This window comes from Rhinoraja longicauda, chromosome 30 (genome assembly GCF_053455715.1).
Source record: "Rhinoraja longicauda isolate Sanriku21f chromosome 30, sRhiLon1.1, whole genome shotgun sequence".
In the NCBI taxonomy this organism is placed as follows: Eukaryota; Metazoa; Chordata; class Chondrichthyes; order Rajiformes; family Arhynchobatidae; genus Rhinoraja; species Rhinoraja longicauda.
In genome coordinates, this window is record NC_135982.1 from 3,196,301 (window position 1) to 3,224,232 (window position 27,932).

Genomic DNA, 27,932 nt, shown 5'->3' on the forward strand with positions numbered 1-27,932 from the left:
GATTTTACAGTAAATAAACATAGCACAAAAAGTAAGGGAATTTGTGTTTGGTAGATTATTTCTTTGTTGTAACAATGCTTCTTGGCAATAAATCTTTTCCGTTGGAAAGCCCGTTTATTTCCCTTTTAAATGGTGCCACATTTGTAAGGAACATGCATTTGTGGGATGAGCAGCAGAGCTGAGTATATGGGTTGCGCCCATGAAAAATTTGCCAAATCTTCTCTGCCAATGCCAAACAGCTTATTCTGCCATTGACTCTTGTTCGGTGTTGTTTGGTGGATTGGATGATTGAAGTCTGAAGAAACAAGACATATTGGCAATTTAACAATTTATTCATTTAATAAACAGGAGCCACAGTAGCGTGTGGAAGAACCATACACAGCCATAACAGCCTGGCACCTCCTCCTCATGCTGGTCACCAGCCTGGTCACACACTGTTGTGGGATGGCATCCCATTCTTGTCAGCACCTGGGGGTACCAGAAGCTCAAAACAAGAGTCAATAGCAACAGCAGAATAAGCTGTTTGGCATTGGCAGAGAAGATTTGGCAAATTTTTCATGGGCGCAACCCATATACTCAGCTCTGCTGCTCATCCCACAAATGCATGTTCCTTACAAATGTGGCACCATTTAAAAGGGAAATAAACAGGCTTTCCAACGGTATAAGATTTATTGCCAAGAAGCATTGTTACAACAAAGAAATAATCTACCAAACACAAATTTCCTTACTTTTTGTGCTATGTTTATATATAGAATTCTAGTTCTAGCAGAAAAGTAGCTTAATTGGCAACACAAAGTAAAGTTGCAGTTCAACAGTTGCCGACGGCGATCCTCCAGTGCTGTAGTGGAGATGCTTGCTGATGATTGAACAGGAATCAATCCCATCTGAAAACCTTTAACGGGTGACTCAGTATGTGCTTGCCGTGACCAGACCTTGACCTTGGCAGTGGTCAAGCATGGGCTAATTAGTGGCAAGTGACATTCACACCACCACAGTGCCAGGCAAAAACTACCTTCAATGTCGAGTCATCTTTTAACCACACTCCTAGACTTTCAGTATTATTACCAACACCAGGTTCCTTCCTATCAACTCTCTGAAGATCCAACATTTTATCCGGTCCAGCCACATAAATATGGTGGCTATGAGAGTAGGTCTGGGCACGATGTGGGGTGACCTGCTCATGACATCCCAGAGCCTTTCCATCGCCTACAAAGTCCAGGTCAAGAGGATGATGGAATACTGTCCATTTATCTGGATGGCTGCAGCTGCAATGGCATTGGAGAGGCTTGACTCCATCCAAGAGGAGCCACCACTCTAAACATTCATTATTCCCATCACCTGCTGTTAGTGGCTACAAGAGGTCACCATCTAATAAATGGATTGCCATGGGCTACACTGACACCATATCCCAAATCCCAAATCCCCAACCATGACCTTCCTGAGGGGCAAGAGCAGTAAATGCAAAGGCAGGCAAGCTCCCGCTGTTTCCTCCGAGCAGCACGCTTGCCAGCTCGTCATGGTCCTCAAGGGTAATTAGAGAGGGAAAACTAACATGGGCACTGATCAGTCAGTCAGTCCCACGTGCTGTAGAGTGGATATAAACAATACTGCTCCAGGTCGAGGGAAGCAGTACTCTTCAATGAATGGATGCTACAATCATGGTTGGAGTTGGAGGGTACGCCAAGGGGCTGAGAGGTACCTGGGCAAGCTGGCAGAAAAGTGCCCACAGGACTCATGGTCTTTGTGCCTTGCCCATCCCTCCTCCACCACTCCAACCCCATCAAGGTACAACCAGGTGGTCCAGCTCAACGATACTAGAGGAGCAAGATGAACCACTTCGTCGAAATCGCCTATACTGAAGTGTAGTACGCAAAGGAGCATAATGTCCGCCATTTTAGTAAGCAAAACCCGCCGTTCGCTATGCCTATCGCAGTGTAATCAGTGTTTTGGGGGAACAGTGTGTGTGATGATACCATAAAAATGCAGAATATATCTCATCTATCAATTCACAGATTTTTGTGATTGTTCTTTTTAAATGTTTCTGCAAGTTTCTGCCTACTAAAATGGCGCCATGACATACTACGATTCTTAGGGTCGAGTGGTCTATCTTGCTCTGCTCTATTATCTTTGGTCCAGGTTGGAAGCTACCAGGAGGTTCGCTGAGAAAACCTGTCCTAAAGTTTCTTCAGAGCTTTGTTGGAGGTTGACAACTATCCTGCCACACTCAATATCCATTACAGCCTGGGAATGCCTTGCTTTCAGGAAGCCTGTGAGCAAGGAAAACCCCACTGTTTATTCTGACTGCTGTAAAAGCAAATGAAGTCTTCTCTCCTTTTGTGGGGAATACTCTGTCATACACCAGTGTGTAACAAATTATTTATCAAAGATCAGCAGGGGCATCTTGCAATGACCTTTAACGCTGAGAGCAACTGATCTCCGCGAGTGAAGCTGCAAAAACGTACATGAAGTTGTGTCTGACGTTTAAATAGGTCACAAAGCTCAGCGAGAACAAAGAATGCAGTATGAGTATTGACCTTTCAGACAGCACTGTTTCTCGGAAAACTTTGTCAGTAAAACTTGATTGTTCTATGAGTAAATAGGTTGAAAATCTCACTGCTAAAACGTTTTGTAAGTTGCAACTCTATCCACACCATATGGAGGTGTTTTAAACATGAAACAATGTATTGAGGGGAATGAAAGTTGAAAAAGGTCCCGGGGAAGTGGTGGGAGTCGGCAGCTGCGGCAGTTTCGGTGGTCCAGGCCTGGGTTCAGCCGGGAGGGTGGTGAAGGTCCCACAAGGTATTGAGCCTAAAACATTGGCTTAGATTTTAAAGGAATTGACAGATTAGTGATTCGAGTGGTGAATCTGTGGAATTCTTTGCCTTCTTTTACCTTGCCGGAGATACGATTGTTTTCCGGATCGTATCTCTGGTCGCTCTGCGGCCTAATATGATGGAGCTGGCGGCCTCACTTGAGACTGACTTTGAGCCCCACCGTGGGGCCGTGGACTTACATTGCTCCAACTGCGGCCTGCGGATCGACGCTCCAACAGCGGCCTGCAGATTTCACCATCGAGGAGCTCGCAGTCTCGGGTAGAGTCTGATGTCAAGTCAAGTCAAGTCAATTTATTTGTATAGCACATTTAAAAACAACCCACGTTGACCAAAGTGCTGCACATCTGACTAGGAAAAAAAAGAAACATACAGTGGCAGGCAGCCAAACACAACGGCGCGGCTGTTGTCGGGAAGCTCCAAAGTCGCAGGAGGTTCGAGTAGCCCTGACCCTGAGTCCAATTGCTCGGCGCGGGAGCTGAGATCCCCCCGATGTGGGAGCTTGATTGCCCCGACACTGAGGGATCGACCGCCGGCCATGGGAGCCAAGATCGCCCCGTCAACGGAAGGTTCAAGGCCCCCGACCACGGGAGAACAAAGAAGGGAAGCGATTGAACTTTTTTTTTGGCCAGTGAGGAATGTGGAGGAGTCACTGTGGTGGATGTTCATGTTAAAATGTACTTTGTGTGTCTTGTCGCTTTTTATTGGTATGACTGTACGGCAAATCAAATTCCTCGTATGTTGCAACACATACTTGGCTAATAAAGTATGATTATAATGATGAGAAGGCTGTGGAAGCCCTCAATGGATATTTGTAAGGCATAGATAGATAGATTCTTCATTAGTAAGGGTGTCAGGGGTTATGGGCAGAAAGCAGGAGAATGGGGTTTGGAGGGAGAGATAAGTCGGTCAGCCATGATTGAATGACGGAGTAAACTTGATGGGTTTTGAATGGCCTAATGCTGTTCCTCAAACGTTTGAACTTATGAATGATTGTAGAGGCCACGTTGCTATATGTATTTAAGTAGGGAATCAATTTCTAGATGCAACGAGCATCAATATATGTGAAGTGCAAGTAGGAATATATTATTGAGACAGAGGATCAGCCAGGATTATATTAAATGGTGGCCAATGCTTGTCCAACTCTTGCTCCTGTTTTACTGCGTTTGAATCATGAGCAAAAATACATTCCACAGTTTATAACTGAAAATTGCACTGTGCAAGGTTTTATTAAGCATTCCAAAAGGCAAAGAGGTCATGTATTTACACTTAGTTGGTGAGCTAAATGATGAAAAATGCTTCCAACGTTAATGTTCAAATTATCAGAAAACAAAGTTGTGCAACGTTATAATCCTTTCAATTGGTTTCAGTGCAGAATGCGTTCTGATTGCTGATCCCACACAAATCATTTAAATCCCCCCCAGGTTGTGATATTCACAATCTGTGCTTTCTGCCCGAAGCCTACATTTTTTTTGTAGAGTTTATTATTGTCAAGTTTTACGAGGTGCAGTGAAAAGATTTTGTTTGTGTTCTATCCAGTCAAAGACGACATATGAATACAATCAAGCTGTCCGCAGTGCTTAGGTAACGGGTAAAGGGTACAACATCCAAGATATAGCATTGAAGTCCAATTAAAGATAGTTCAAAGGTCTCCAAAGAGGTAGATGGGAGGTGAAGGCTGCACACTGGTTGATGAGAGGACCGTGAGTTACCAGCTTACAGCTGGGAACAGACTGTTGCTGAATCTGGAGGTGTGCATTTTCACTCTTCTAAACCTTTTGCCTGATGGGAGAGGTGAACAGACGGAGTGACTGGGGTAAGACTGGTCCTTGCTGGCAGTCTTGCTGTGTAGACGGAGTCTGTGGAAGGGAGGCTGGTTTGCATGATGGTCTGGGCTACGTTCACAAGCCTCTGCAATTTCTTGCGGTCTTAGATGGAGATGTTCCCAAACCAGGTTGTGATGAATCTGAATAAGATGATTTCTATGGTGCATCTACAGAAGTTATTGAGGGTTGTTGGAGACAAGCCAAAGTTAGAAACATAGAAAATAGGTGCAGGGATAGGCCATTCGGCCCTTCGAGCCAGCACTGCCATTCAATATGGTCATGGCTGATCATCCAGAATCACTACCCTGTTCCTGCTTTCTCCCCATATCCTTAGATTCCATTGGCAATAGGTATGCCTTCTTTTGGTTTTCATATGGTCTGCAAACCTGTAGATTGAGTTGGTTTTGTATTTGGCTGCACTGTGGTGGGTGTATAAGAAGTTTAGTCGGGGGCTGAGAAAGCATCCTTGAGGGGCACCAGTGTTAGGGAATGTTTGTCAGAAAGTCGAGGACCCAGTTGCAGAGGGGAGTGTTGACCAAGTTCCAGGATTCCCATGAGCTTGTCATCACCGATCATGGAGCTGGGAAAACACACACAACAAACGTCCAAGCGTTACACATATGGCTTGTCATCACAGATCTCTTGTCATTTTTATGCAATACACGTTGTATATTCTCCTTGAGTTGTGGGGAAGCAGCAATAATTGAAATAAATCAGTTTGTTGAATCAACATTCATTGGATGTTCTTCCAGCTTTTGCTTCATGCACTGTCTGTTCCTCTTGCAGATCGATCAACCCAGCCTGGGAATGCCCTCCAGGGATTATTACTTCAGGGATGGTAACTACAAGAGGGTGAGCACTGAGACCATCAATGCAGAACATATCATAGATTCTCAGAGTACTTTAGGTCGGCACATTGACCCAGCGGTAGAGTTGTTGCCTAACAGCGCCAGAGTCCTGGGTTCGATCCTGACTGCGGGTGCTGTCTGTACAGAGTTCGTATGTTCTCCACATGACCTGCTTGAGTTTTCTCCAGGTCATAGAGTCAGAGTGTTGAAACAGGCCCTTCGGCTCAACTTGCCCACAACATGTCCAAGTTACACTATTTCCACCTGCCTGCGCTTGGTCCATATCCCTCCAAACTTGTCCTTTCCATGTTCCTGTCTAACTGTTTCTTAAATGGTGGGATAGTCCCAGCCTCAACTACCTCCTCTGGCAGCTTGTTCCATACACCCACCACCCTTTGTGTAAAAAAGTTATCCCTCAGATTCTTATTAAATCTTTTCCCCTTCACCTTGAACTTATGTCCTCTGGTCCTCGATTCCCCTACTCTGGGCAAGAGATTCTGTGCATCTACCCGATCTATTCCTTTCATGATTTTATACACCTTTATAAGATCACCCCTCATTCTCCTGCACTCAAAGGAATAGAGACCCAGCCTACTCAACCTCTGCTATAGCTCAGACCCTCTAGTCCTGGCAACATCCTCATAAATCTTCTCTGAACCCTTTCAAGCTTCACAATATCTTTCCTATAACATGGTGCCCAGAACTGAACACAATATCGCAAATGTGGTCTCACCAACGTCTTATACAACTGCAACATGACCTCCCAACTTGTATATATTCTATACTCTGACTGATGAAGGCAAATGTGCCAAAAGCCTTTTTGCCCACCTTATCTACCTGTGACTCGACCTTCAAGGAACCATGCACCTGCACTCCCAGATCCCTCTGCTCTACAACGCTCTCCAGAGGCCCACCATTCACTATGTAGGTCATGCCCTTGTTAGACTTCCAAAAATGCAACACCTCACACTTCTCTGTATTAAATTCCATCAACCATTCCTCAGCCCACCTGGCCAATCGATCCAGATCCTGCTGCAATCTTTCACAACCATCTTCACTATCTGCAAAACCACTCACTTTTGTATCATCTGCAAAGTTGTTAATCTTGCTCTGTATGTTCTCATCCTAATCATTGATGTAGATGGCAAACAGTAACGGGCCCAGCACCGAACCTTGAGGGACACCACAAGTCACAGGCCTCCAGTCCGAGAAGCAACCTTCCACCATCACACTCTGCTTCCTTCCTTGAAGCCAATTTGCTATCCATTCAGCAATCTCTCCTTGGATCCCATGCGATCTAACCTTGCAGAGCAGCCTACCATGGGGAACCTTGTCGAATGCCTTACTGAAATCCATGTACACGACATCTGCACCTCTGCCCTCATCAACCTCTTTGGTCATGTCAGATTTGTGAGACACGACCTCTAACGTACAAAACCATGCTGACTATCCCAAATCAGCTCTTGCCCATCCAAATGCCTGTATAACTTATCCCTCAGAATTCTCTCGTAACTTTCCAACTACAGATGTTAAGCTCACCGGCCTATAGTTCCCAGCATTTTACTTGCAGCCCTTCCTGAAAAGAGGCACACCATTTGCCACCCTCCAGTCTTCCGGCACCTCTCCTGTATTTAAGGACGACTCGTAAATTTCAGCCAGGGCTCCCGCAATTTCCTCTCTGTTTTCCCACAATGTCCTCGGATATATCTGATCTGGCCCTGGAGATCTATCTAAATCCCTGCCCCCTGCACCAACTCCTCAGCCACACATTCATTTCCCCTACCTTCCTGTTCTTACCTTTACTTGCACGAGGTACTGGAAGCAAACCAGAGAAGATGCTCCAGTTTCCTCCTACACTCCAAAGAGGTGCAGGTTTATAGGTTAATTGGCTTCGGTAAAGATTGTAAATTGTTCCTAATATGTGTAGGATAGTGTTGGTGTGAGGGGATCGTTAGTTAGTGTGGACTTGGTGGGCCGAATGGAGCTGATTCCACGCTGTATCTCTAAATTAAATGAAGTTCATCTAAACTTTCTAATTTCATTTATTCATGAGTTGCCCAGTGTCTGTGTTTTGTTCTAAGGCAGAATTACCATCACCTGTTAAACAAGTTTAATGGAAAGCTGTTCTGCAATATGATATTCACATAAAATAGTTTGCTGACATTATTTCCACGATAAAATAAATGGTCATTTGACAACAACATATAACCCGGTGAATTGAAGGCAGGGTGACATAGGAGTCTGGATTACATTAAAACAAGAATTATTTACTCATCAGTCAGAACCTATTTAAAGAATCCCAATGAACTGCAGCAAACAGAATGTGCAACAGTTATAAGATGAACAAAATATGGTGGATGGAAAATAGTTTGATATTATTTGAAATAGGCACAGAATCAATTGTGATCATTTACAGTAATGTAATTCCCAGCAGTGGTTCATGAACAGATTACACAAACATCTAGTTTAGTTTCACCAACGTCTTATACAACTGCAACATGACCTCCCAACTTCTACATTCTATACTCTGACTGATGAAGGCCAATGTGCCAAAAGCCTTTTTGACCACCTTATCTACCTGTGACTCGACCTCCAAGGAACCATGCACCTGCACTCCCTCTGCTCTACAACGCTCCTCAGAGGCCCACCATTCACTGTGTAGGTCTTGCCCTTGTTAGACTTCCCAAAATGCAACACCTCACACTTCTCTGTATTAAATTCCATCAACCATTCCTCAGCCCACCTGGCCAATCGATCCAGATCCTGCTGCAATCTTTCACAACCATCTTCACTATCTGCAAAACCACCCACTTTTGTATCATCTGCAAACTTGTTTATGTTGCCCTGAATGTTCTCATCCTAATCATTGATGTAGATGGCAAACAGTAACAGGCCCAGCACCGAACCCTGAGGCACAACACTAGTCACAGGCCTCCAGTCCAAGAAGCAACCTTCCACCATCACCCTCTGCTTCCTTCCTTGAAGCCAATTTGCTATCCATTCAGCAATCTCTCCTTGGATCCCATGCGATCTAACATTCCGGAGCAGCCCACCACGTGGAACCTTGTCGAACGCCTTACTGAAATCCATGTACACGACATCTACAGCTCTGCCCTCATCAACCTCTTTGGTCATGTCAGATTTGTGAGACACGACCTCTCACGTACAAAACCATGCTGACTATCCCTAATCACCCCTTGCCCATCCAAATGCCTGTATAACCTGTCCCTCAGAATACTCTCTAGTAACTTTCCAACTACAGATGTTAAGCTCACCGGTCTATAGTTCCCAGCATTTTACTTGCAGCCCTTCTTGGAAAGAGGCACACCATTTGCCACCCTCCAGTCTTCCGGCACCTCTCCTGTATCTAAGGACGACTCGTAAATTTCAGCCAGGGCTCCCGCAATTTCCTCTCTGATTTCCCACAATGTCCTCGGATATATCTGATCAGGAGATCTGTCTACCTTCATACATGACAGTACCTTCAGTACATCTTCGACGGTAACACTGACTGCTCTCAAGACACTTCCAGTGACTGCCCCCAGTTCCTCCGTCCTACTGTCTTTCTCCTCGGTAAATACAGAGGAGAAATACTCATTGAGGACCTTGCCCATCTCCTGTGGCTCCACACAGAGGTGACTGCTTTGATTCCTGAGAGGTCCCACTCTCTCTCCAGTTACCCTTTTCCCCCTTATGTTTTTATAAAATATTTTGGGACCCACCAGAGTTATATCCTGGCCCTTTTTGCCCTTCTGATCTCCTTTTCAGTTTACTCGTTAGTCCCCGAAACTCCTCCAGGGATGCACTTGATCTCAACTGCCTATACCTGTCCCATGCATCATTCTTGTTTTTGACCAACGCCTCAATTTCCCTCATCAGCCAAGCTTCCTTACGTTTGCCTGCCTTGCCCTTCACTCTTACGGGGACGTACATATCCTGAGCTTTCATCAGCACACTTTTAAAAACATCATACTTGGCCAAAGTCCCTTTCCCCTCAAATAACCTGTCCCAGTCAATTTGAGTGGGACATTCTCTCATACCCTCAAAGTTCCCCAGTTGAGCATTTTAACATCGTCCCGATCCATAACTATCTTAAACCTAATCGAACTGTAGTCATTGGTCCCAAAAGGCTCCTCCACAAATACTTCATTAAATTGCCCTTCCCAATTTCCAAAAACTAGATCCAGCGTTGCCCTTTCACGTGTGGGGGCTTCTACATACAACTTAAGAAAACTCTCCTGAACACTTGAGGAATTGCACCCCATTTAAACCCTTCACACTATGATTTTCCCAGTCTATATTGGGAAAGTTAAAATCCCCTACTACACCAACCTTATTTGACCTGCAGCTGTCTGCAATCTCCTGACGCATTTGTTCTTCTAATTCCCATTGACTATTCCGGGGTCTGTAGTACACACCCAACAAGGTGATCATCCTTTTCTTGTTCCTCAGCTCCACCCATATAACCTCACTAGACGAACCGTCTGTAAGATTACCTCTGATCACAGCCGTGACATCCTCCTTAACCAACAATGCAACCCCCCCTCCTCACCCCTGTCTCTCCTGAAGCTACTGTACCCCGGAACATTGAGCTGCCAGTCCTGCCCCTCCCTTAACCAGGTTTCAGTCATGGCTACAATGTCCCAGTCGCTCGTACCCACCCATGCCCTCAGCTCATCTGCCTTACCCGTCAGGTCCCTTGTATTAAAATACATGCAGTTTAAACCGACCCTCCTTCCTCGCTCTCCGCTTTTTACCGGCCTATTCTGTCCACTAACCTTTCCCACACCACCCTCCATACCAACATCTAGCCTCTCACCTGCCTCTGTCCTGTATGAGGTCCCACCCCCCTGTCAATCTAGTTTAAACCCACCCATATAGCATTTGTAAAAATGCCTGCCAGGATGTTGTTAACCCCCTTCCCCCACCCCCCAAGTTAAGGTGCAACCCATCCCTTTTGTACAGGTCACCTTTGTCCCAGAAGAGATCCCAAAGGTCCAGATATCTAAATCCCTGCCCCCTGCACCAACTCCTCAGCCACACATTCATTTCCCCTACCTTCCTGTTCTTACCTTTACTTGCACGAGGTACTGGAAGCAAACCAGAGAAGATGCTCCAGTTTCCTCCTACACTCCAAAGAGGTGCAGGTTTATAGGTTAATTGGCTTCGGTAAAGATTGTAAATTGTTCCTAATATGTGTAGGATAGTGTTGGTGTGAGGGGATCGTTAGTTAGTGTGGACTTGGTGGGCCGAAGGGGCTGATTCCACGCTGTATCTCTAAATTAAATGAAGTTCATCTAAATTTTCTAATTTCATTTATTCATGAGTTGCCCAGTGTCTGTGTTTTGTTCTGAGGCAGAATTACCATCACCTTTTAAACAAGTTAATGGAAAGCTGTTCTGCAATATGATATTCACATAAAATAGTTTGCTGACATTATTTCCACGATAAAATAAATGGTCATTTGACAACAACATATAACCCTGTGAATTGAAGGCAGGGTGACATAGGAGTCTGGATTACATTAAAACAAGAATTATTTACTCATCAGTCAGAACCTATTTAAAGAATCCCAATGAACTGCAGTAAACAGAATGTGCAACAGTTATAAGATGAACAAAATATGGTGGATGGAAAATAGTTTGATATTATTTGAAATAGGCACAGAATCAATTGTGATCATTTACAGCAATGTAATTCCCAGCAGTGGTTCATGAACAGATTACACAAACCTTTAGTTGAGTTTAGTTTACTGATCCAGCGAGGAAACAGGTCCACGCCGATCAGCGATCCCCATACACGAGCTCCATCCAACACACTCTTTTTAAACAATCCTTATCGAAGCAAATTAACCTACAAACCTGCACATCTTTGGAGTGTGGGAGAAAACCTGAAGAAGGTACAAACTCCGTACAGGCAGCACCCGTAGTCAGGATTGTAGTCTCTGGCGCTGTAAGGCAGCAACTCTACCGCTGCGCCACCGTGACACACATTTTTGATTCTGGCTGGGAAAAGTAGCTAAAACCCAAGACTGAATTAGTGTACAATAACACGGATTGTGTGTGGAGTCTACGATTTCTTTATGTGTAGTTCATTTTGGGTATACCTACTGTTGTTGCAGAGTAGTAAAACAGGATGTTCTCTTTATAAGAAGATAACTGCAGATGCTGGTACAAATCGAAGGTATTTATTCACAAAATGCTGGAGTAACTCAGCAAGTCAGGCAGCATCTCGGGAGAGAAGGAATGGGTGACGTTTCGGGTCGAGACCCTTCTTCAGACTGTTCTCTTTATAGTTTGTGGGACCTTCACAAAGTTAACAAAGGCCATTCCATTAAGCAAGGAGCTAAACCCCAGTGTGCAGGAGAGCAGAGGAATTGATATCTAACTAAACTAGTTATTTAGAACATTGGTAGCTGAGCTCCTCGAAGGTTCTGGAGTTCAGGAGGAAGGGAAGACTTCTAGTTGGCAGTTCACCTACTTTGTTTCGTTGAATAGTTTACAGTTTGATATTTAATACATTCACATAAATATTAACATTTAATGCTGATGAAGTAGAAACAAACTGTTAGGACCACATGCTAGAATTCAGGAAGACATGTAATTTATGGTGCTGTCATTCGTTGTATGTTGCTATTGGACATGTGCCCAATTTCCCAATATTGAATGCTACGGTATGAATCAGGAAGCCAGAAGTCGTGGGTTCAAGTCCCTCCATGGCAAATTGTAAAACTGAATTTAAAACATCTGTTAATTTTGGACTGGAACCAAAAAGTGTGCATAAAAATGTCATTAAAACAGAATGTTCCAGTAACATGCCAACTCTATCTTGTCAGACTAAGTTGTGACTCAATTCCACACTTTAAATATCCTTGGGGCTCTGCTATTCAGTAATAAGTACCAGTTTTGCCCACATCCCAAGTAAATGGATTGTTGGCACAGAGTATAAGGAGTTTGCTCGGCAATGCTTTACCCTTCTAGCCCAACACCATGGAAGGGTGAGAAGGCATTTTGTGGTTGTATCCACTGTATCTAACAATTGAAAGATGTTACCTTTTATTGAAGGTACGTGAGGCCTACTTACAGTTTATGATTGGAGTTGCTAAGATGATCAGAGAAGACAGAAACATGACAAAAAATGACTCTTTTATTGAAGACGAAATGATGAAAGTGCTGGAGCTTGAAATTGAAATGGCAAATGTAAGTATTTGGTTAAATCTTCTGTACTCTTTACCCAGAATTAGTCTGAACTAAAAACAGAACTCGTAACTGTTAAGAAATGAACTATGTTGCTCCATGTTTCCCAGAATGCAGTGCCTCACTGCCTTCTGACAAAGGTGGAAAATTTGTTTACCCGGCTGTATTTACACCTCACATTAAAAGAGAGCAGTCAACAACTGCTTGGTCTATTAAGCATCAACAGCCCTCTCATCACCAGTAAATCTGTCTGGAACAGTATCCACCTTGTCTCTGTGGCGAAGCCAAACTTTCACACCATCAATGTGATTTTGGGCAGTAAATAAATATTTCAGAAAACCGAATGTATCAGAAAAAGGTAAGTTGCATTAAAAACATGGAATGACGAAGTTTCAAGACTGTGAGATGCAATTTGACTAGACAATCAAATGTTGGAGTCAGTTTCTCAAACATTCATGTATACTGGTACTGCATAATTGTTTCCCTAATGTTTATGAACCTAAGTAAACCTTTGTTATAATGGTATAAGAAAATAACTGCAGATGCTGGTACAAATCGATTTATTCACAAAATGCTGGAGTAACTCAGCAGGTCAGGCAGCATCTCGGGAGAGAAGGAATGGGTGATGTTTCGGGTCGAGACCATGTAGGGAGGTGGTGAATGGTGTCCGTTATTGCCAATTGTCTGCTATAACAGGGTAAGGGATTATGAGCCATAGAGTATCAAAAATAGAGCTGATAGAGCTTCTCTTTACAGCACAATCCCTCCAGTGAATAAAGTCCTGGCAAATATCTTTTTCACCCTCAACCACCACCCCAGTCTCCCGCTGCCTGCACCCCCGGTACCATCTACCCACCAACCCTCCTGCTGCTTCTGCACTTTGCTCTTCATGGTGCTTTTAATCTGATCGCATTATTTGCAACCCTCTGTCTTCTCTGCTTATCACCTCCAGCATTGGGTACTATCTCGACTTGTTCTATTCTACACCTGACTCATCTGCCAGTCGATCACTTCTTACCTGGACCACCTATTACTTGCCTGGCCATTCCCCAACCCCTTCCCCTCACCCCTTTTGACCAGGTTCACTCTCAAGAAGGGTCCAAACCAGAAACGTTGTCTGTCCATTTCCCTCCTGGCCCGCTAAGTTCCTCACGTAATCTGTTTTTTGCTCAGGATTTCAGCTTCGGCGGTCTCTTGTGTCGCAAGAAACCTGATAGGTGGTTTCACTGCCACGACCCAAAGTTTGTCATTTCTCTTATTTTGTACATTTGGTTTGAATGGCTTTGGATGCTAAATGGGCCATATTGTGATTAACCCTTTTAATCAGAAATGGGAGTCAAAAGATACCAACCATCCATTTAGACAGTCATGCAGCATGGAAACAAGGCCCTTCGGCCCAACTTGCCCATGCCCCATCTACACCAGTCCCACCTGCCTGGGTTTAGCCCATATCCATCTAAACCTTTCCTATTTGGCCCATATCTCTAACCTCTCATATCCATGTACCTGTCCAAATGTATTTTTAAAATGTTGTTCAGAAAGTGTGGCGGTGATGTGAAGTGCTGAAGTGACGGGCAGGAGAGGAGTCATGAGTCCACTGGTGACTGCCTGAGATCTCCAATATAGGAGATTCAGTTCAAGCAAGCAGCAACTGTAATTGGTTGAGTAAAGTAAATTGGAAGTGCAGATACAATGCGGGTGTCTTCCAGCAGACTGTTCATATTTCCTGTGACAATAGGCGACCACAGCTCCAGAGGAAAGGCATGACGTTACACAGATGTACAACAAAATGACACTTGCTCAGCTCCAAACAAACTTTGACCTCCATGTAAGTCATTCTTCGTGCTGCTATTTTCATTCATTGCTTATTGTAAATAAACAGGTTCTGGTGCTAAACACCACATTTTACTTAATGCTGAGCAGATGCCTCCTTTCATTGTTGTCATTGTTTGGACTGCTTCCTTGTCTCAGTAAACCTTTTGTGCATGTATATTATCCAACTGTAGATAGCTCTCTTTGTTGATATAATGTACGATAACTCTTCAGTAGTTTTCGTTTAGAGATACTGGCTCTTCAGCCTACCGGTACTCGGCGCCGATCAGCGATCCCCGCATCCCCACACATTAACACTACCCTACACACACAAGGGACAATTGGGCATTTATACCAAAGCCAATTAACCTACAAACAGGTACGTCTTTGGAGTGTGGGAGGAAACCAAAGTTCTCGGTGAAAACCCACACAGGTCACAGGGAGAATGTCCAAACTCCGTCCAGACAGCACCCGTAGTCAGGATCGAACCCGGGACTCTGGCACTGTAAGCGCTGTAAAGGCCCTGTCCCATTTAGGCGTTTTTTAAGGCAACTGCCAGTGACTGTCATAGTCGTAGAAGGTCGCCGAAAAAACGGCGACTGGACCCCCCCTATGACAATGTCTACGACAAGCTACAACAACCTACCACCTAGTCGACGTCAAGCTACCGACAACCGACGACACAATCGTCGCAACCACCTATGACTGCACCTACGACAACCTACAACAACCGAAGTCAACCTCCGTTTACCCGCGACAAGCTATGACCCTGAAGACTGAAGACAATTCACGTTTCACCCAGTTTCCCTATAATAGGGGGTGTATGGTAGGGTTTCCAATCATTCTGCATCATGACTATTTGAAAGTGATGCCATGAGAAACTACTCTGAAATACAATAACTTCATACATCAATTTTTCATCAAAATGTGAAGAATTCCCTTTATTGATATTCAAACAAAAATTTTCAAAAGGTTGATAAGAACATACAACAGTGCATACAAAAATATTGTAATAAACTTCAATAAATTTCAATAAACTTCCAACTTCCAACTTTAAAATTCAAACTTTAAACAGAATACAAGTGCAAAAACGTACAAAACCTTACATCATTTATGGACACATTACACTGATGGAAGATCAGATCATGTCCACACTTGGAATTCACCGAAGTCAGCACCGGCGACAACCTACGTCACCTGGTGACAACCTGGCGACAACCTACGTCACCTGGCGACAACCCACGACAGCGCCTACGTCAGGAGACGTCAAGCTACGATCATTGGCGTCAAAATAACAGTCGCCGAAATTTTTTTAACATTTTCAAAATCCAGCGCCTCTTTGGAGATGACTCACGACCGTGCCCGCGACACCCCGGCGACCGTGTGGCGACGGCCTAGTCGGCTGTAGTCACCTAAAACATCGCCGGTGGGACAGGGGCTTAAGGCAGCAAACATCCCGCTGTGCCACGGGGCCGCTGTGCAGCACAGGCAGTTCGGGTGTTTTCCCAAAACTGTCTATAATTCAACAACTCCTTAATGTCAGAAACTGTTGGGTGATCTCAAACGTTGCATTAACAATTTAATTAGCTGCGGATTACAACTGTTTATTTTTCGATCTTAATTTGAATGAGTGAATTAGTACATGTCGATACTATGGATTCAAAGCACGCAGGACCACTGGAGTCACCACAACACGGAATGGCAGACCAGGAATTTCAACCTGCACAACCACGGTGGCACAGCGGTAGTAACCGCCTTGCAGTGCCAGACGCCCGGGTTCGATCCTGACTACTTATGCTGTCTGTTTGTATGGTTTTCCGGTTGCTCCGGTTTCCTCCCACATTCCAAAGACATCCAGACATATCAGTTAATTGGCTTCGGTAAAATTATAAAATAGTCTCTGGTGTGTAGGATAGTGCTAGTGTAGGGGATCGCTGGTCAGCATGGACTTGGTGGGCCGAAGGGCCTGTTTATGTGCTGTATCTTTAAACTAAACTAAACTAAGCTAACATAATGCTGAAAGAGTTACCAAAGATTCCATAAAAATACAGGCATTTATTCTATTTTCTAAGAATTGTGAGTTAATTAATTTTATTTGTGTTGCATAGCGCTGCTGCCTCTGAGAAGGTTTATGCCAAGTTTGCCCGTAGCATGCGAACCAGTTTGGGCATTTTAATAGCCAGTTTTCTCTATGGTGTTCTTAACAATTTAAATAAAGGACAATGTCTTTTTTTAAACTGTGTGCCTGAGGGCATGCCTGGATGCTGGGGGAATAGTGGGGGGTAGTTAAGTCCCCACTGGGGAAAGCCTCCACTGTTAATAATGATAAGGGCTGATTATCCTCATTGATGTGCCTCAGGGATTTAACTGGATGCAGTTCATTCAGGGGGTCATGTCAAGTGTCAACGTTGAAGTCCATCCAGAAGAAGAAATTGTGGTCTATGGCACTGAATATCTTCAGAAACTTAAGTACATCCTCCCCAAATATTCCAAGAGGTAAAACCATTGGAGTTTTAAATGTGCTTGTGCTGCATGCTTGCTTTTATATTTTAGGTGAGAGATTCTCGATTCCCTGGTTCTTACCAAAATGGCCTTGAACAATCAAAATGTTGCATTCTCCAGCTAAGAAAGAAAACCGTTTTAACCAGGAGCATATTATTTGCAGACCAAATTGAATAGGTTGATAAGAGACTGCTGTTTTCAGACCAGCAAGGCAATCCCACCTTCTCTTTGAAGTCATCTGGTTTCCATTTGGATTGGGAGGCACCATCAATAACGGGGCTGTGGCAGATTTGCCAGATTTCTCCCATTGTCAGCGCTGCCAGAATTTACAGGGTTAGCCGAAGGGAACAGCGTTCACATGAGGGAGGCCAGGAAAGGGGAACTCTTTGCCAACCTTAGGTAGGTGCTTATTGGATGCATCAACACCCGACCTATTATACAAGTGGAGAGTTGTCCAAAGTCCCTGCCCAGCAGGAAAATTATTTGGCAAATATAATGCTCCATCTTCCATACAAATAATCTGCTCAGAACCACAGTTACATAAATAGGGTTGAAACCTTTAAATACCTTATGTGTAAGAAGGAACTGCAGATGCTGGTTTAAACAACAAGCTGGAGTAACTCAGTGGGTCAGGCAGCATCTCAAGAGAAAAGGAATGGGTGACCTTTCAGATCGTGGCCCTTCTTCAGACTCGCTGAGTTACTCCAACTTTTTGTGTCTATCCTTAAAATGCCACATTTTGATATGCCTGTATAATCAGCATGATTTCATTTCATACTGTTATTTAAATTGGAATTAGGTCTGGATTCATCAGACGGTAATTTACTTTCATGACTAATAGAACATAAAACAGTACTACACAATAAAGGCCCTTCAGCCCACAATGTCTGTGCTGAACTTGATGCCAGGACCGACTCTAAAACATTGAGTGTTCATGACGTTCAAGCAGAACTTGGAAATTTCCCTCCAAACCTTTCCCATCCGTGTACCTGTCCAGGTGTAGTTTAAGAAAATAACTGCAGATGCTGGTACAAATCAAAGGTATTTATTCACAAAATGCTGGAGTAACTCAGCTGGTCAGGCAGCATATAAGGAGAGAAGGAATGGGTGACGTTTCGGGACCCGAAACGTCACCCATTCCTTCTCTCCTGAGATGCTGCCTGACCTGCTGAGTTACTCCAGCATTTTGTGAATAAATGTCCAGGTGTAGTTTATATGTTGTAACAGTGCCTGCCTCAACTACCTCCTCTGGCAGCTGGTTCCATGTACCACCACCCTTCGTGTGAAATGTTGCCCCTCAGGTCGCTTTCCCCTCTCACCTTTAGCCCCTGCCCCCTATTGTTTGACTTCCCTACCCTGGGGCAAAGGCTGTGGCTATTCATGTATGCTCGTCGTGGTTTTATAATTTTCTGTAAAAGGTCACCAGCAGACTCCTGCACTCCAGGATAATAAGACCCAGCCTGTCCCGCCTCCCTTTCCACTCAAACCTTACAGATCCAGTAACTTCCTTATAAAGCTATTCTCCATCCTCTCCAGTTTAATAACATCCTGCCTGTAGCAGGGTGACCAGAACTGTACACAGGACTCTAAATGTGGCCTTTACTAACGTCTTGTATAGCTGTACACAACCTCCCAACTCCTGTACTCAGTACACTGACTAATGAAGACAAGCATGCCAAACGCTGCCTTCACCACCTTTGCTTCATTCATGGCACCGTACACCTGTACCCCTAGGTCTCTCTGGTTCGACCACACTCCCCAGGGTCCCACCATTTACTCTTCAAGTCCTGCCCAAATGCAACACCTCATTTTAATCTGAATTAAACCTGCCCTGCCCAGTAGGCTTGAAGATTGGATAGTTCCATCAGTTCAATAGAGGAAGTTGGAAAGAACTCAGCCAGTCAAGAGAAACAACTTGAAATGTTATCTGGTTTCTCTTTCCACAGATGCTGCAGACTGGCCGAGATCTTCCAGCATTTCTGTTTATGTTATGATCAGCTTTTCTGTTTCAAGGCCCAACCTCAGCAGCGATTCCTCATGAAGATGCCTGGAAAAAGGACAAATGTGGAGGTTTTAACAGCCAGTATTTTTAATGCTGTTTTAAGTCTTTTCTCTGCTGGATGTCCAGGAGTGAAACTCATGAATTTCACTCTAATGTTTACAGCACTCTTCAGAACTATCTGGTCTGGCGGCTGGTTATAGATCGTGTCAGTAACCTGAGCAGGCGATACAAGGATACCCGCGCAAACTACCACAAGGTATTAAATCGTTCAACATTTTCATTTGTATTTTATTTGGTTTACTGGTTATTCTTTCGTCAGTATGGCACTGAAGGTCATATTTCTTATACTTCACACCTCGTCTTGTTTTTACAGTTGTCAAAAGTGATAATCATAATTTCTTGAGTCCACAGACTGCCAATGAAACGTGATCATGGCAGAAGCAACTGTGCCGGAATCTGACTCAATAATATCCATCACTGTCAACTCCGCCAGGGTTTGCAGGATTAGCGGAGAGGAACGTCATTCACACTAGGCCTGATGGTCCGTGCCCACTGGCCTGATTCCTACAAGGCCTCTGATACTGTGTGTGTTCATCTGGTGTGTTTGAGAATCAGGCTGAACCTTGGCAAGAGACACAATGTTTCATATCCCAGGAGATATTATATCATCTCCAAAGCTTTCAGGCTGTCAATTTTGGCTTTATGTTTTTATGAAAGATGAGAAGACAAGGAGAAAGAGAAAGAAAAGAGATGTACTTGTCCAAAGAGACAGATTTATTTCTTTTTTTCCTTAAGACGTAAAAGGAAGCCATTCTGCCCGCTGTGTCCATGTTACCTCTGAGCTATTCCACCAATATAATTCCCCATTTAGTCCCCTGTAGCCTGTTCTCCCACACACTCCAAAGACGTACAGGTTTGTAGGTTAATTGGCTGGGCAAATGTAGAAATTGTCCCTGGTGGGTGTAGGATAGTGTTAGTGTGCGGGGATCGCTGGGCGGCGCGGACCCAGTGGGCCAAAGGGCCTGTTTCTGCGCTGTACCTCTAAATCTAAATCTAAAATCGCTTTAAACTCTTCTGTTCGATCTCCCTTATACACAAGGGTAATATGCAGCAGCTAATTAATCTAGCAATCAGCACGTCTTTGAGATTTAAAATAAAGATATGCTTTGGCAATATAATGATGTATCTTATCATGCCAATAATTTTTTTAAATTGAAAATTGAATTAAATTGAAAATTGATATGCAGAGCTACAGAATGAGAAGCAGAGGTTTCATGTCTCTGATAATGGTTTAATGTTTAGTTTAGTTTAAAGAAACAGTGCGGAAACAGGCCCTTCGGCCCACCGAGTCCGTACCAACCAGCGATCCCCACACATTAACATATGCCTACACACAACTAGGGACAATTTACACTTATACCAAGTATACAAACCCAAGCCAATTAACCTACGAACCTGTACGTCTTTGGAGTGTGGGAGGAAACTGAAGATCTCGGAGAAAACCCACGCGGTCACGGGGAGAACGTACAAACTCCGTACAGTCAGCACCCGTAGTTGGGATGGAACCCGGGTCTCCGGCGCTGTATTCGCCGTAAGGCAGCAACTCTACCATCGCGCAGGGCAATGGGTTTATTTAAAATTCCATATTGAAATATATATACGTGACACAGGAGGTAATTTAGTCCTTCATTACTAAAACCATGCTGAATTTATCCCACGACACCAGTTTTAACTTATCATCCTTTATTGTCCTACTATTCAAATATTTATCCAATATTCCTTTAAAAATTAGTAATGAATTATTAATTCATAAATGGGTAGTTTATGTGGATTATAACGTGGGGACTTGAGAGGTCAAGCACTTGGTTCACCTATTTTGGTATCGTTGGCAAATTTGGAAACTGCAGTTTTCCTTGCTCCAGGAATGACTGCAATGAAATAAACTGCGAGAGGTATAGAATGCAGAAAAAGAATGAGGGCGATCCAAAATGTAGAGGTTGGTGGGGTTGTAAACAAAATATAGAGTGGAGCAAAGGAAAGGGACATTGCAGAAAGAAAGAGGGCCATTTTTCTCAGGATAACTGACAGCAAGGCTCAGCAACATTTGCTCACAGTTTAAACAAAGATGTAGCCACCGCAGCCCAAACAAAGTGGCCATCTGTTATTCTTCAGCAATTATAATAATTAGAGCATTTCCGCAGAGTACAAAATGTGGTGCTAGTTTTAATCCTCGAATGTTCAACTTTTAACATGTGGTTTCATTTAATGTTAACCACCTCTCCACCCCATACTTAATTACTTCTTCAAAATAAGAAGACTTGGGTAATTGTGAGTGATTTGCTTTCCATTCTGGCTTTTCTCGATCGTCACTAAGTTTCAATGCCTGCTCATAGTGGCTCTCCTGCATCCTGGGAATCAGTTTGTTTAAACGTCTGTGGCCTCTCTCCTGTCCAACAGCTTTAACTGACCAGATTGCACACTTGGCCTTTGTGTTGCTTGGGCTGATTGGATGCCTACGTGCAGAGATGGAGAATGTGGATTTTTAAATTAATCATTGCTCCTCCCGGTGTAGACTGACTTTCACTTTCTCAGTGTCGAGTGGCAGGAACACGAATGTATGCAGCCTGTACCTGGCCTACACGCCCATCACAAGATCTGTCTTGACCAGACCACAATGACTACCTGGCCGCACTTCCATAAGATCACAAACAATGCTGGAAGCACTTCTGCATCCGCAGAAAGAGAAATCAAGTTAAGACTTCCCTTTAATGCAGCCTGACCCATGGAGTGTTTACAGCATTTTAGAACGTAGAACAGTACAGCACAAGTATAGGCCCTTGTCTGTGCTGAACATGAAGCCAAGACCAACCCTTATCCATATCCCTTCATTCCCTGCATATCCACGCGCCTATACAAAATTATCTTAAACGCCGCTATTGTATCTGCTTTCACCACAACCATGATAGTGCTTTCCAGGCACCCAAAACACTCTGTGTAAAAAGAATATCCCCGCACACCTCCATTAAACTTTACCCCTCTCACCTTAAAGCTATGCCTTGTAGTATTTGATGCTTCTAACCTGTAAAAAAGATTCAGACTGTCTTCCCTATCTCTGCCTCTGCTGCAGTTGTACAGGGCCTTGGTGAGACCGCACCTGGAGTATTGTGTGCAGTTTTGGTCTCCTAACCTGAGGAAAGACGTTCTTGCCTTTGAGGGAGTACAGAGAAGGTTCACCAGATTGATCCCTGGGATGGCGGGACTTTCATATGAGGAAAGACTGGATAGACTGGGTTTGTACTCGCTGGAATTTAGAAGACTGAGGGGGGATCTTATAGAAACATATAAAATTCTTAAGGGGTTGGAGAGGCTAGATGCGGGAAGATTGTTCCCGATGTTGGGGAAGTCCAGAACCAGGGGTCACAGCTTAAGGATAAGGGGGAAGTCTTTCAGGACCGAGATGAGAAAACATTTCTTCACACAGAGAGTGGTGAGTCTGTGGAATTCTCTGCCACAGAAGGTAGTTGAGGCCAGTTCATTGGCTATATTTAAGAGGGAGTTAGATGTGGCCCTTTTTGCTAAAGGGATCAGGGGGTATGGAGAGAAGGCAGGTACAGGCTACTGAGCTGGATGATCAGCCATGATCATATTGAATGGCGGTGCAGGCTCGAAGGGCCGAATGGCCTACTCCTGCACCTATTTTCTATGTTTCTATGTCTATGTTTCTACTAACTTATAATACGTCTATCAGGTCTCCCACAACTTCTGGTGTTCCGGAGATAACAATCCAAAACTGTCCAACCTCTCATCTATATATTAATACTCTCGTTTGTTATCTTGTTTGTGACTGAACTTCAGCCAAAACGGTACACGATAGCGTGACAATTTTAGGCCCAACTTACTCACCATTATCACTTTAGTGATAATGCAAGTAGTTTTATTGAAATCAGTCATATATTTTTAAAGTTATTCACATTTTAAAATTTAAAAGGAGGGGAGGGGGGGAAGGGGGGAGTGGGGGAGAAGGGAGAGGGGAGGGGGGGTTGAGGAGAGAGGGGAGGGGGGGTGGACAGGGTGCTGCACCAATGCAGGAGAGGTTTGGGCCCAACAGGTCACTTGGTCTAGTTGTAGCTAATATCCTCTAGTCCAGCCATCATTCAGGTAAAGCTCCTGTGCCCCCTTTCCAAAGCACCCACATCCTTCCCGTAATGGCGTGACCACAACTCAAGAGTCAGAAGTTAATATGTTCAACTGTCATCTATATACTAAAACTCTCGTTTGTTTGTTTGTGATTGAACCTCAGCCAAAACGGTACAAGATAGCGCAACAATTTTAGGCCCACCTTACTCACCGTCATCGCTTTAATGGTAAAAATGGTAGTTTTATTGAAATTGGTGTTATATTTTTAAAGTTATTCACATTTTAAAGTTTTTAAAAACCAGCGCATGCGCAGTCGGGGCCGGTCCTCACGTAGGATGGCCGCCAGACCAGCGCCTACACTTATGTAAGATGGCCGCTGGGTGACTGCGCGTGCGCAGTTGGGAGGGTCGTAATATTCGTTCAACTCCCACTTCCCGCCAGATGCCCGTTTGGCCCCGCGGCCCAAGTGGGGGGAGCGTCACCGCAGCTGCACCCACTCCAAACCCTGGGCGTCTCCATCATGGCCGGTGCTCCGGAGCCCCCGCCATCACCGCAGCCGTCACTCCAGAGCCCCCGCCATCACCGCTGCCGCCGCTCCAAACCCCGGGTGTCACCATCATGGCCGCCGCTCCGTCCCGCCCTCCAGCTCCCGCTGAGCCATCACACAGCCGCCGCCCCCGCTCCAAACCCCAGGAGTCTCCATCATGTCCGCCGCTCCACCACAGAGCCCCCGCCATCACTGCTGCCGCCACTCCAAACCACGGGCGTCTCCTTCATTGCAGGGCCCCGGAGCCCCACTGATCCATCGCGCTGCTTCTTCTTCCCGCTCTAAACTCCGGGCGTCTCCATCATGGCCGCCGCTCCACTCTCCAGCTCCCGCTGAGCCATCACACCGCCACTGCCGTCGCCGATCTAAACCCTGGGCGTCTCCATCGCTGCCATCACCGCTCAGCCCTCCAGCTCCTGCTCAGCATCGCCACTCCTACTGCCGCTCTCAGCCACGGGCATCTCCTTCACCGCTCAGCCCTGGAGCCGCCACCGAGCAGTTAAAGGTCAGACTAATTAGACCTAACAGACCCGCTGGGCCCAAACCCCTCCCGCATTTGCGCAGCGCCCGACCCTCCTCCACTCCTCTCCCCCCTCCTCTCCCCCCTCCTCTCCCCCCCCCTCCTCTCCCCCCTCCCTCCTCTCCCCCTCCCTCTTCTCCCCCTCCCTCCTCTCCCCCCTCCCTCCTCTCCACAGCAGGAACATGTTGTCAGCAGTGGTTAAAGACTTCTTTGTGATACTGATGTATTATGCATTTAACTGATTTAATCTACCGGTACTAATCGACTCACCCTTTTTCTTACCGGTATGCTGAGCCCAAGCAACTTACTCTGGAATGCCAGAGGCTGCGGGAAGATCTGATAGCAGAAGTAGATAAAATTATGCGAGGCATAGATAGGGTAGACAGTCAGAACCTTTTTTCCCCGGATGAAAAAATCAAATACTAGAGGGCATAGCTTTAACCTGTTCAGTGTCACCCCTGAGTACACTTGGGTCATGGCCAATAGTGTAAAAAAAACTTGGCAGTGAACAGGTTTGAAAGACAAAGCTTAAAAGAGATGTGAAGAGCAAGTTTTTTTACACTGGTGAGTGCGTGGAACATGCTGTGGTGGAGGCAGATACGATAGAGGCATTTAAGAGACTTTTCAATAGGCATATGGATATGCAGGGACTGGAGGGATATGGATTAGGTGCAGGCAGCTAAGAGATGGTCTTAGCATCATGTTTGGCACAGACATTGTGGGCCGAAGGGCCTGTTCTTGTGCTGTACTGGTCTATGTTCACTTCTGGTTCTCACTACTTTACAGGCGAATGACCAGTTTGGTCTCCATTTCTACTTTATCATCAAAATTAACAAAGCCTAGTTGCAGACCTCCATTATGAGTTGCTGAGTCTTTGTTATGAGAGGAACTGGAATAATCTGCATAGTTTGAGTTTGTTTATTTTAGTTTAGTTTAGAGATACAGCGTGGAAACAGGCCCTTTGGCCCACTGAGTCCACACAGAGCAGCGATCCCCACACATTAACGCTATCCTACATACACTAGGGACAATTTTTTACATTTATACCAAGCCACTTAACCTACAAACCTGTGCATCTTTGGAGTGTGGGAGGAAACCAAAGATCTCGGAGAAAACCCACGCAGGTCAAGGGGAGAACGTACAAACTTGTTGTGTTAAGGGAAGGTGAAATATGATTAATGTGATCAATTTATTGGAGGACAGAAGCAAGGAAGATCAGTGAAGGCAGTGCCTTTAATGTGATTGTCATGGATTTTAACAAGGCCTTTGTTAAGGCCAAAGATAGCAGGTTGCTGAAAATGAACAAGGGGATCTAAGGGGAAGTGGCAAACCAGACCCAAGGACACGTTCTTAGTAGGAAGCAACGTGTCATTGGTGTATCTGTGAGCTGAAGCCTATTAATGGTGGAGTTCCACTCAGCTCAATATTTGGCGCCTGCTTTTTGTAATGTGTACTTATGATTTGGACTGAATACAGGAGGCTTGACAAAGCTATTGGCAGATGATGCTAAAGTTGACCCAGTGGTTAAAAAGGGATGCTGTTATCCCCAAAATTACTGGTCATAGATTGTCCAAACTGGGTACTAACGTAACACAAAAATGGTATACAATGCTAACTAGGACATAATTTGAGTACTTTGTACAGTTCAAGCCAGCGTATTCCAGGAAACATGCAATTACACAGAGGATATATAGGAGTTTTAAGAGGGTTGAGGAAGATTGGATGAACTGGGCATGGTTTCTTTGCAACAGATTTTATAGTATAGTTACAGTTTACTTTATTGTCATGGGTACAGCGAAAAGCTTTTGTTGCCTGCTATCCAGTGAGCAGAAAGACAATACATGATTACAATCGAGCCATTTACAGTGTCGAGAAACATGATAAGGGAATAAAGTTTAGTGCAAGGTAAAGCCAGCAAAGTCCGATCAAGGATAGTCCGAGGGTCACCCAAGAGGTAGATAGTAGTTCAGCACTGCTCTCTGGTTGTGGTAGGATGATTCAGTTGCCTGATAACAGCTGGGAAGAAACTGTACCAGAATCTGGAGGTGTGCGTTTTCACACTTCTGTACCTCTTGCCTGATGGGAGAGGGGAGAAGAGGGAGTGACTGGGGTGCGACTCGTCCTTGATTATGCGGCTGGCCTTACCGAGGCAGCGTGTGGTATAAATGGAGTCAATTGAAAGTCGGTTTGTGTGATGGTCTGGGCTGCGTCCACAATTTGCTGCAATTTCTTGCGGTCTTGGATGGAGCCGTTCCCAAACCTAGCTGTGATGTATCCTGATAAAATGCTTTCTATGGTGCTGTAGACGTTGGTGAGAGTTGTTGGGGACATGCTGAACTTCCTAAGCCTTCTGAGGAAGTAGACCAGGAAGGAAGTAGGAAACCGTGGAGGCTGAGTGAAGATTTGAGGTCTATAAAATTATAATGGGGTTCAATAGAATGGATAGAAGGTCACATTTTCCATACACAGAAGATCGAGTTGAAAGTAATTGGTAGAGATTGGGGTGGCACGGTGGCACAACGGTAGAGTTGCCAATTACAGAAGCCAACTAACCTACAAACCCGTACATTGTTGGAGTGTGGGAGCAAGCCAGATCACCCGGAGAAAGCCCGTGTGGTCACAGGGAGAACATACAAACTCCGTACAGTACGGCATCCACAGTCAGAATTGAACCAGGGCGCTGTAGGCAGTAACTCTACCGCTGCACCACCGTGCCACTCAGTGTGTCACTGTTGTTAAATGTTGTTACTGTTCCTGCTTCAGGGAGCTCATACAAGATATCAACCACAGTGTATGGAAAAATTGATAGCCCAAATCCCCGTTAAACCTCTCCCTCTCACTTTAAGTAATGACCTCTCGTTTGAAACTCCTTACCATGGGAAACAAGCACTGGCCGCTTACTCTATTTCCATAATCCTCTAGACCTTCATCATGTTGCTTCTCAGCCTCCTTCACTCCAGGAGAATCAAATCCTTTGTCTATCCAATCTCTCTTTATGACTCAAACCCTCTAACCCAGACTACATCTTTGTGAATCTATTCGGCACTCTCGCCAGCTTTATTTCTGTTTATATTTGAGGTGTTAAACGATGGCAAATGTCATACTGCTTAATCTACCCATTGCAGTTTGGTGACTCTTTTGACCAGCGCACATACAATAGGCTGAATAACCTCTTCAACTGTTGTAAACTTTTTATAATCCTTCGATCAGACTATAATTAATTATTAATTGTGAAGGTAGAAGCTCTGACCAAGGTCCTGCTCAACAATGCTCACTTTGGGCTTTATCAAGATCACTCATCCTCAAGCCTGAGGTCTGCTTTGTTCAGCAAGCAGTGTGTTGGGAGTGGTTTATTGCTGAAGTCTTCATGAACAAGATACACTTCCCACCTAAAGTGCCAGAGAGCCTGGTTCGTTCCTGGCTACAGGTGCTGTCTGTACAGAGTTTGTACGTTCTCCCTGTGACCTGCATGGGTTTTCCCAGGGATCTTCGGTTTCCTCCCACACTCCAAAGGCATACAGGTTTGTAGGTTAATTGGCTTGGTATAAATGTAAGTTGTCCTTAGTGTGTGTGCGTAATAACGGCAGTGTGTGGGATCGCTGGTCAGTGGGGACTTGGTGGGCCAAAGGGCCTGTTTCCGCGCTGTATCTCTAAACTAAAATTAAACGTCAGGAACTCGGACCAAAAGAATCTTCCTGCTAACTTTACAAT

General features: G+C 44.8%; 1 protein-coding gene across 3 annotated transcripts in view; it reads left to right on the forward strand.

The window, feature by feature from the left end:
* mmel1 (membrane metallo-endopeptidase-like 1) overlaps positions 1-27,932 on the forward strand; it is a 142,325-nt gene that overhangs the window by 79,742 nt on the left and 34,651 nt on the right. For all 3 annotated transcript variants that reach the window (XM_078425052.1, XM_078425051.1, XM_078425053.1), the window contains 5 exons: positions 5,444-5,509; positions 12,570-12,704; positions 14,440-14,529; positions 16,873-17,009; positions 19,180-19,273. In XM_078425052.1, the coding sequence (XP_078281178.1) occupies positions 5,444-5,509; positions 12,570-12,704; positions 14,440-14,529; positions 16,873-17,009; positions 19,180-19,273 (522 nt within the window). The remainder of the gene's footprint in view (positions 1-5,443; positions 5,510-12,569; positions 12,705-14,439; positions 14,530-16,872; positions 17,010-19,179; positions 19,274-27,932) is intronic.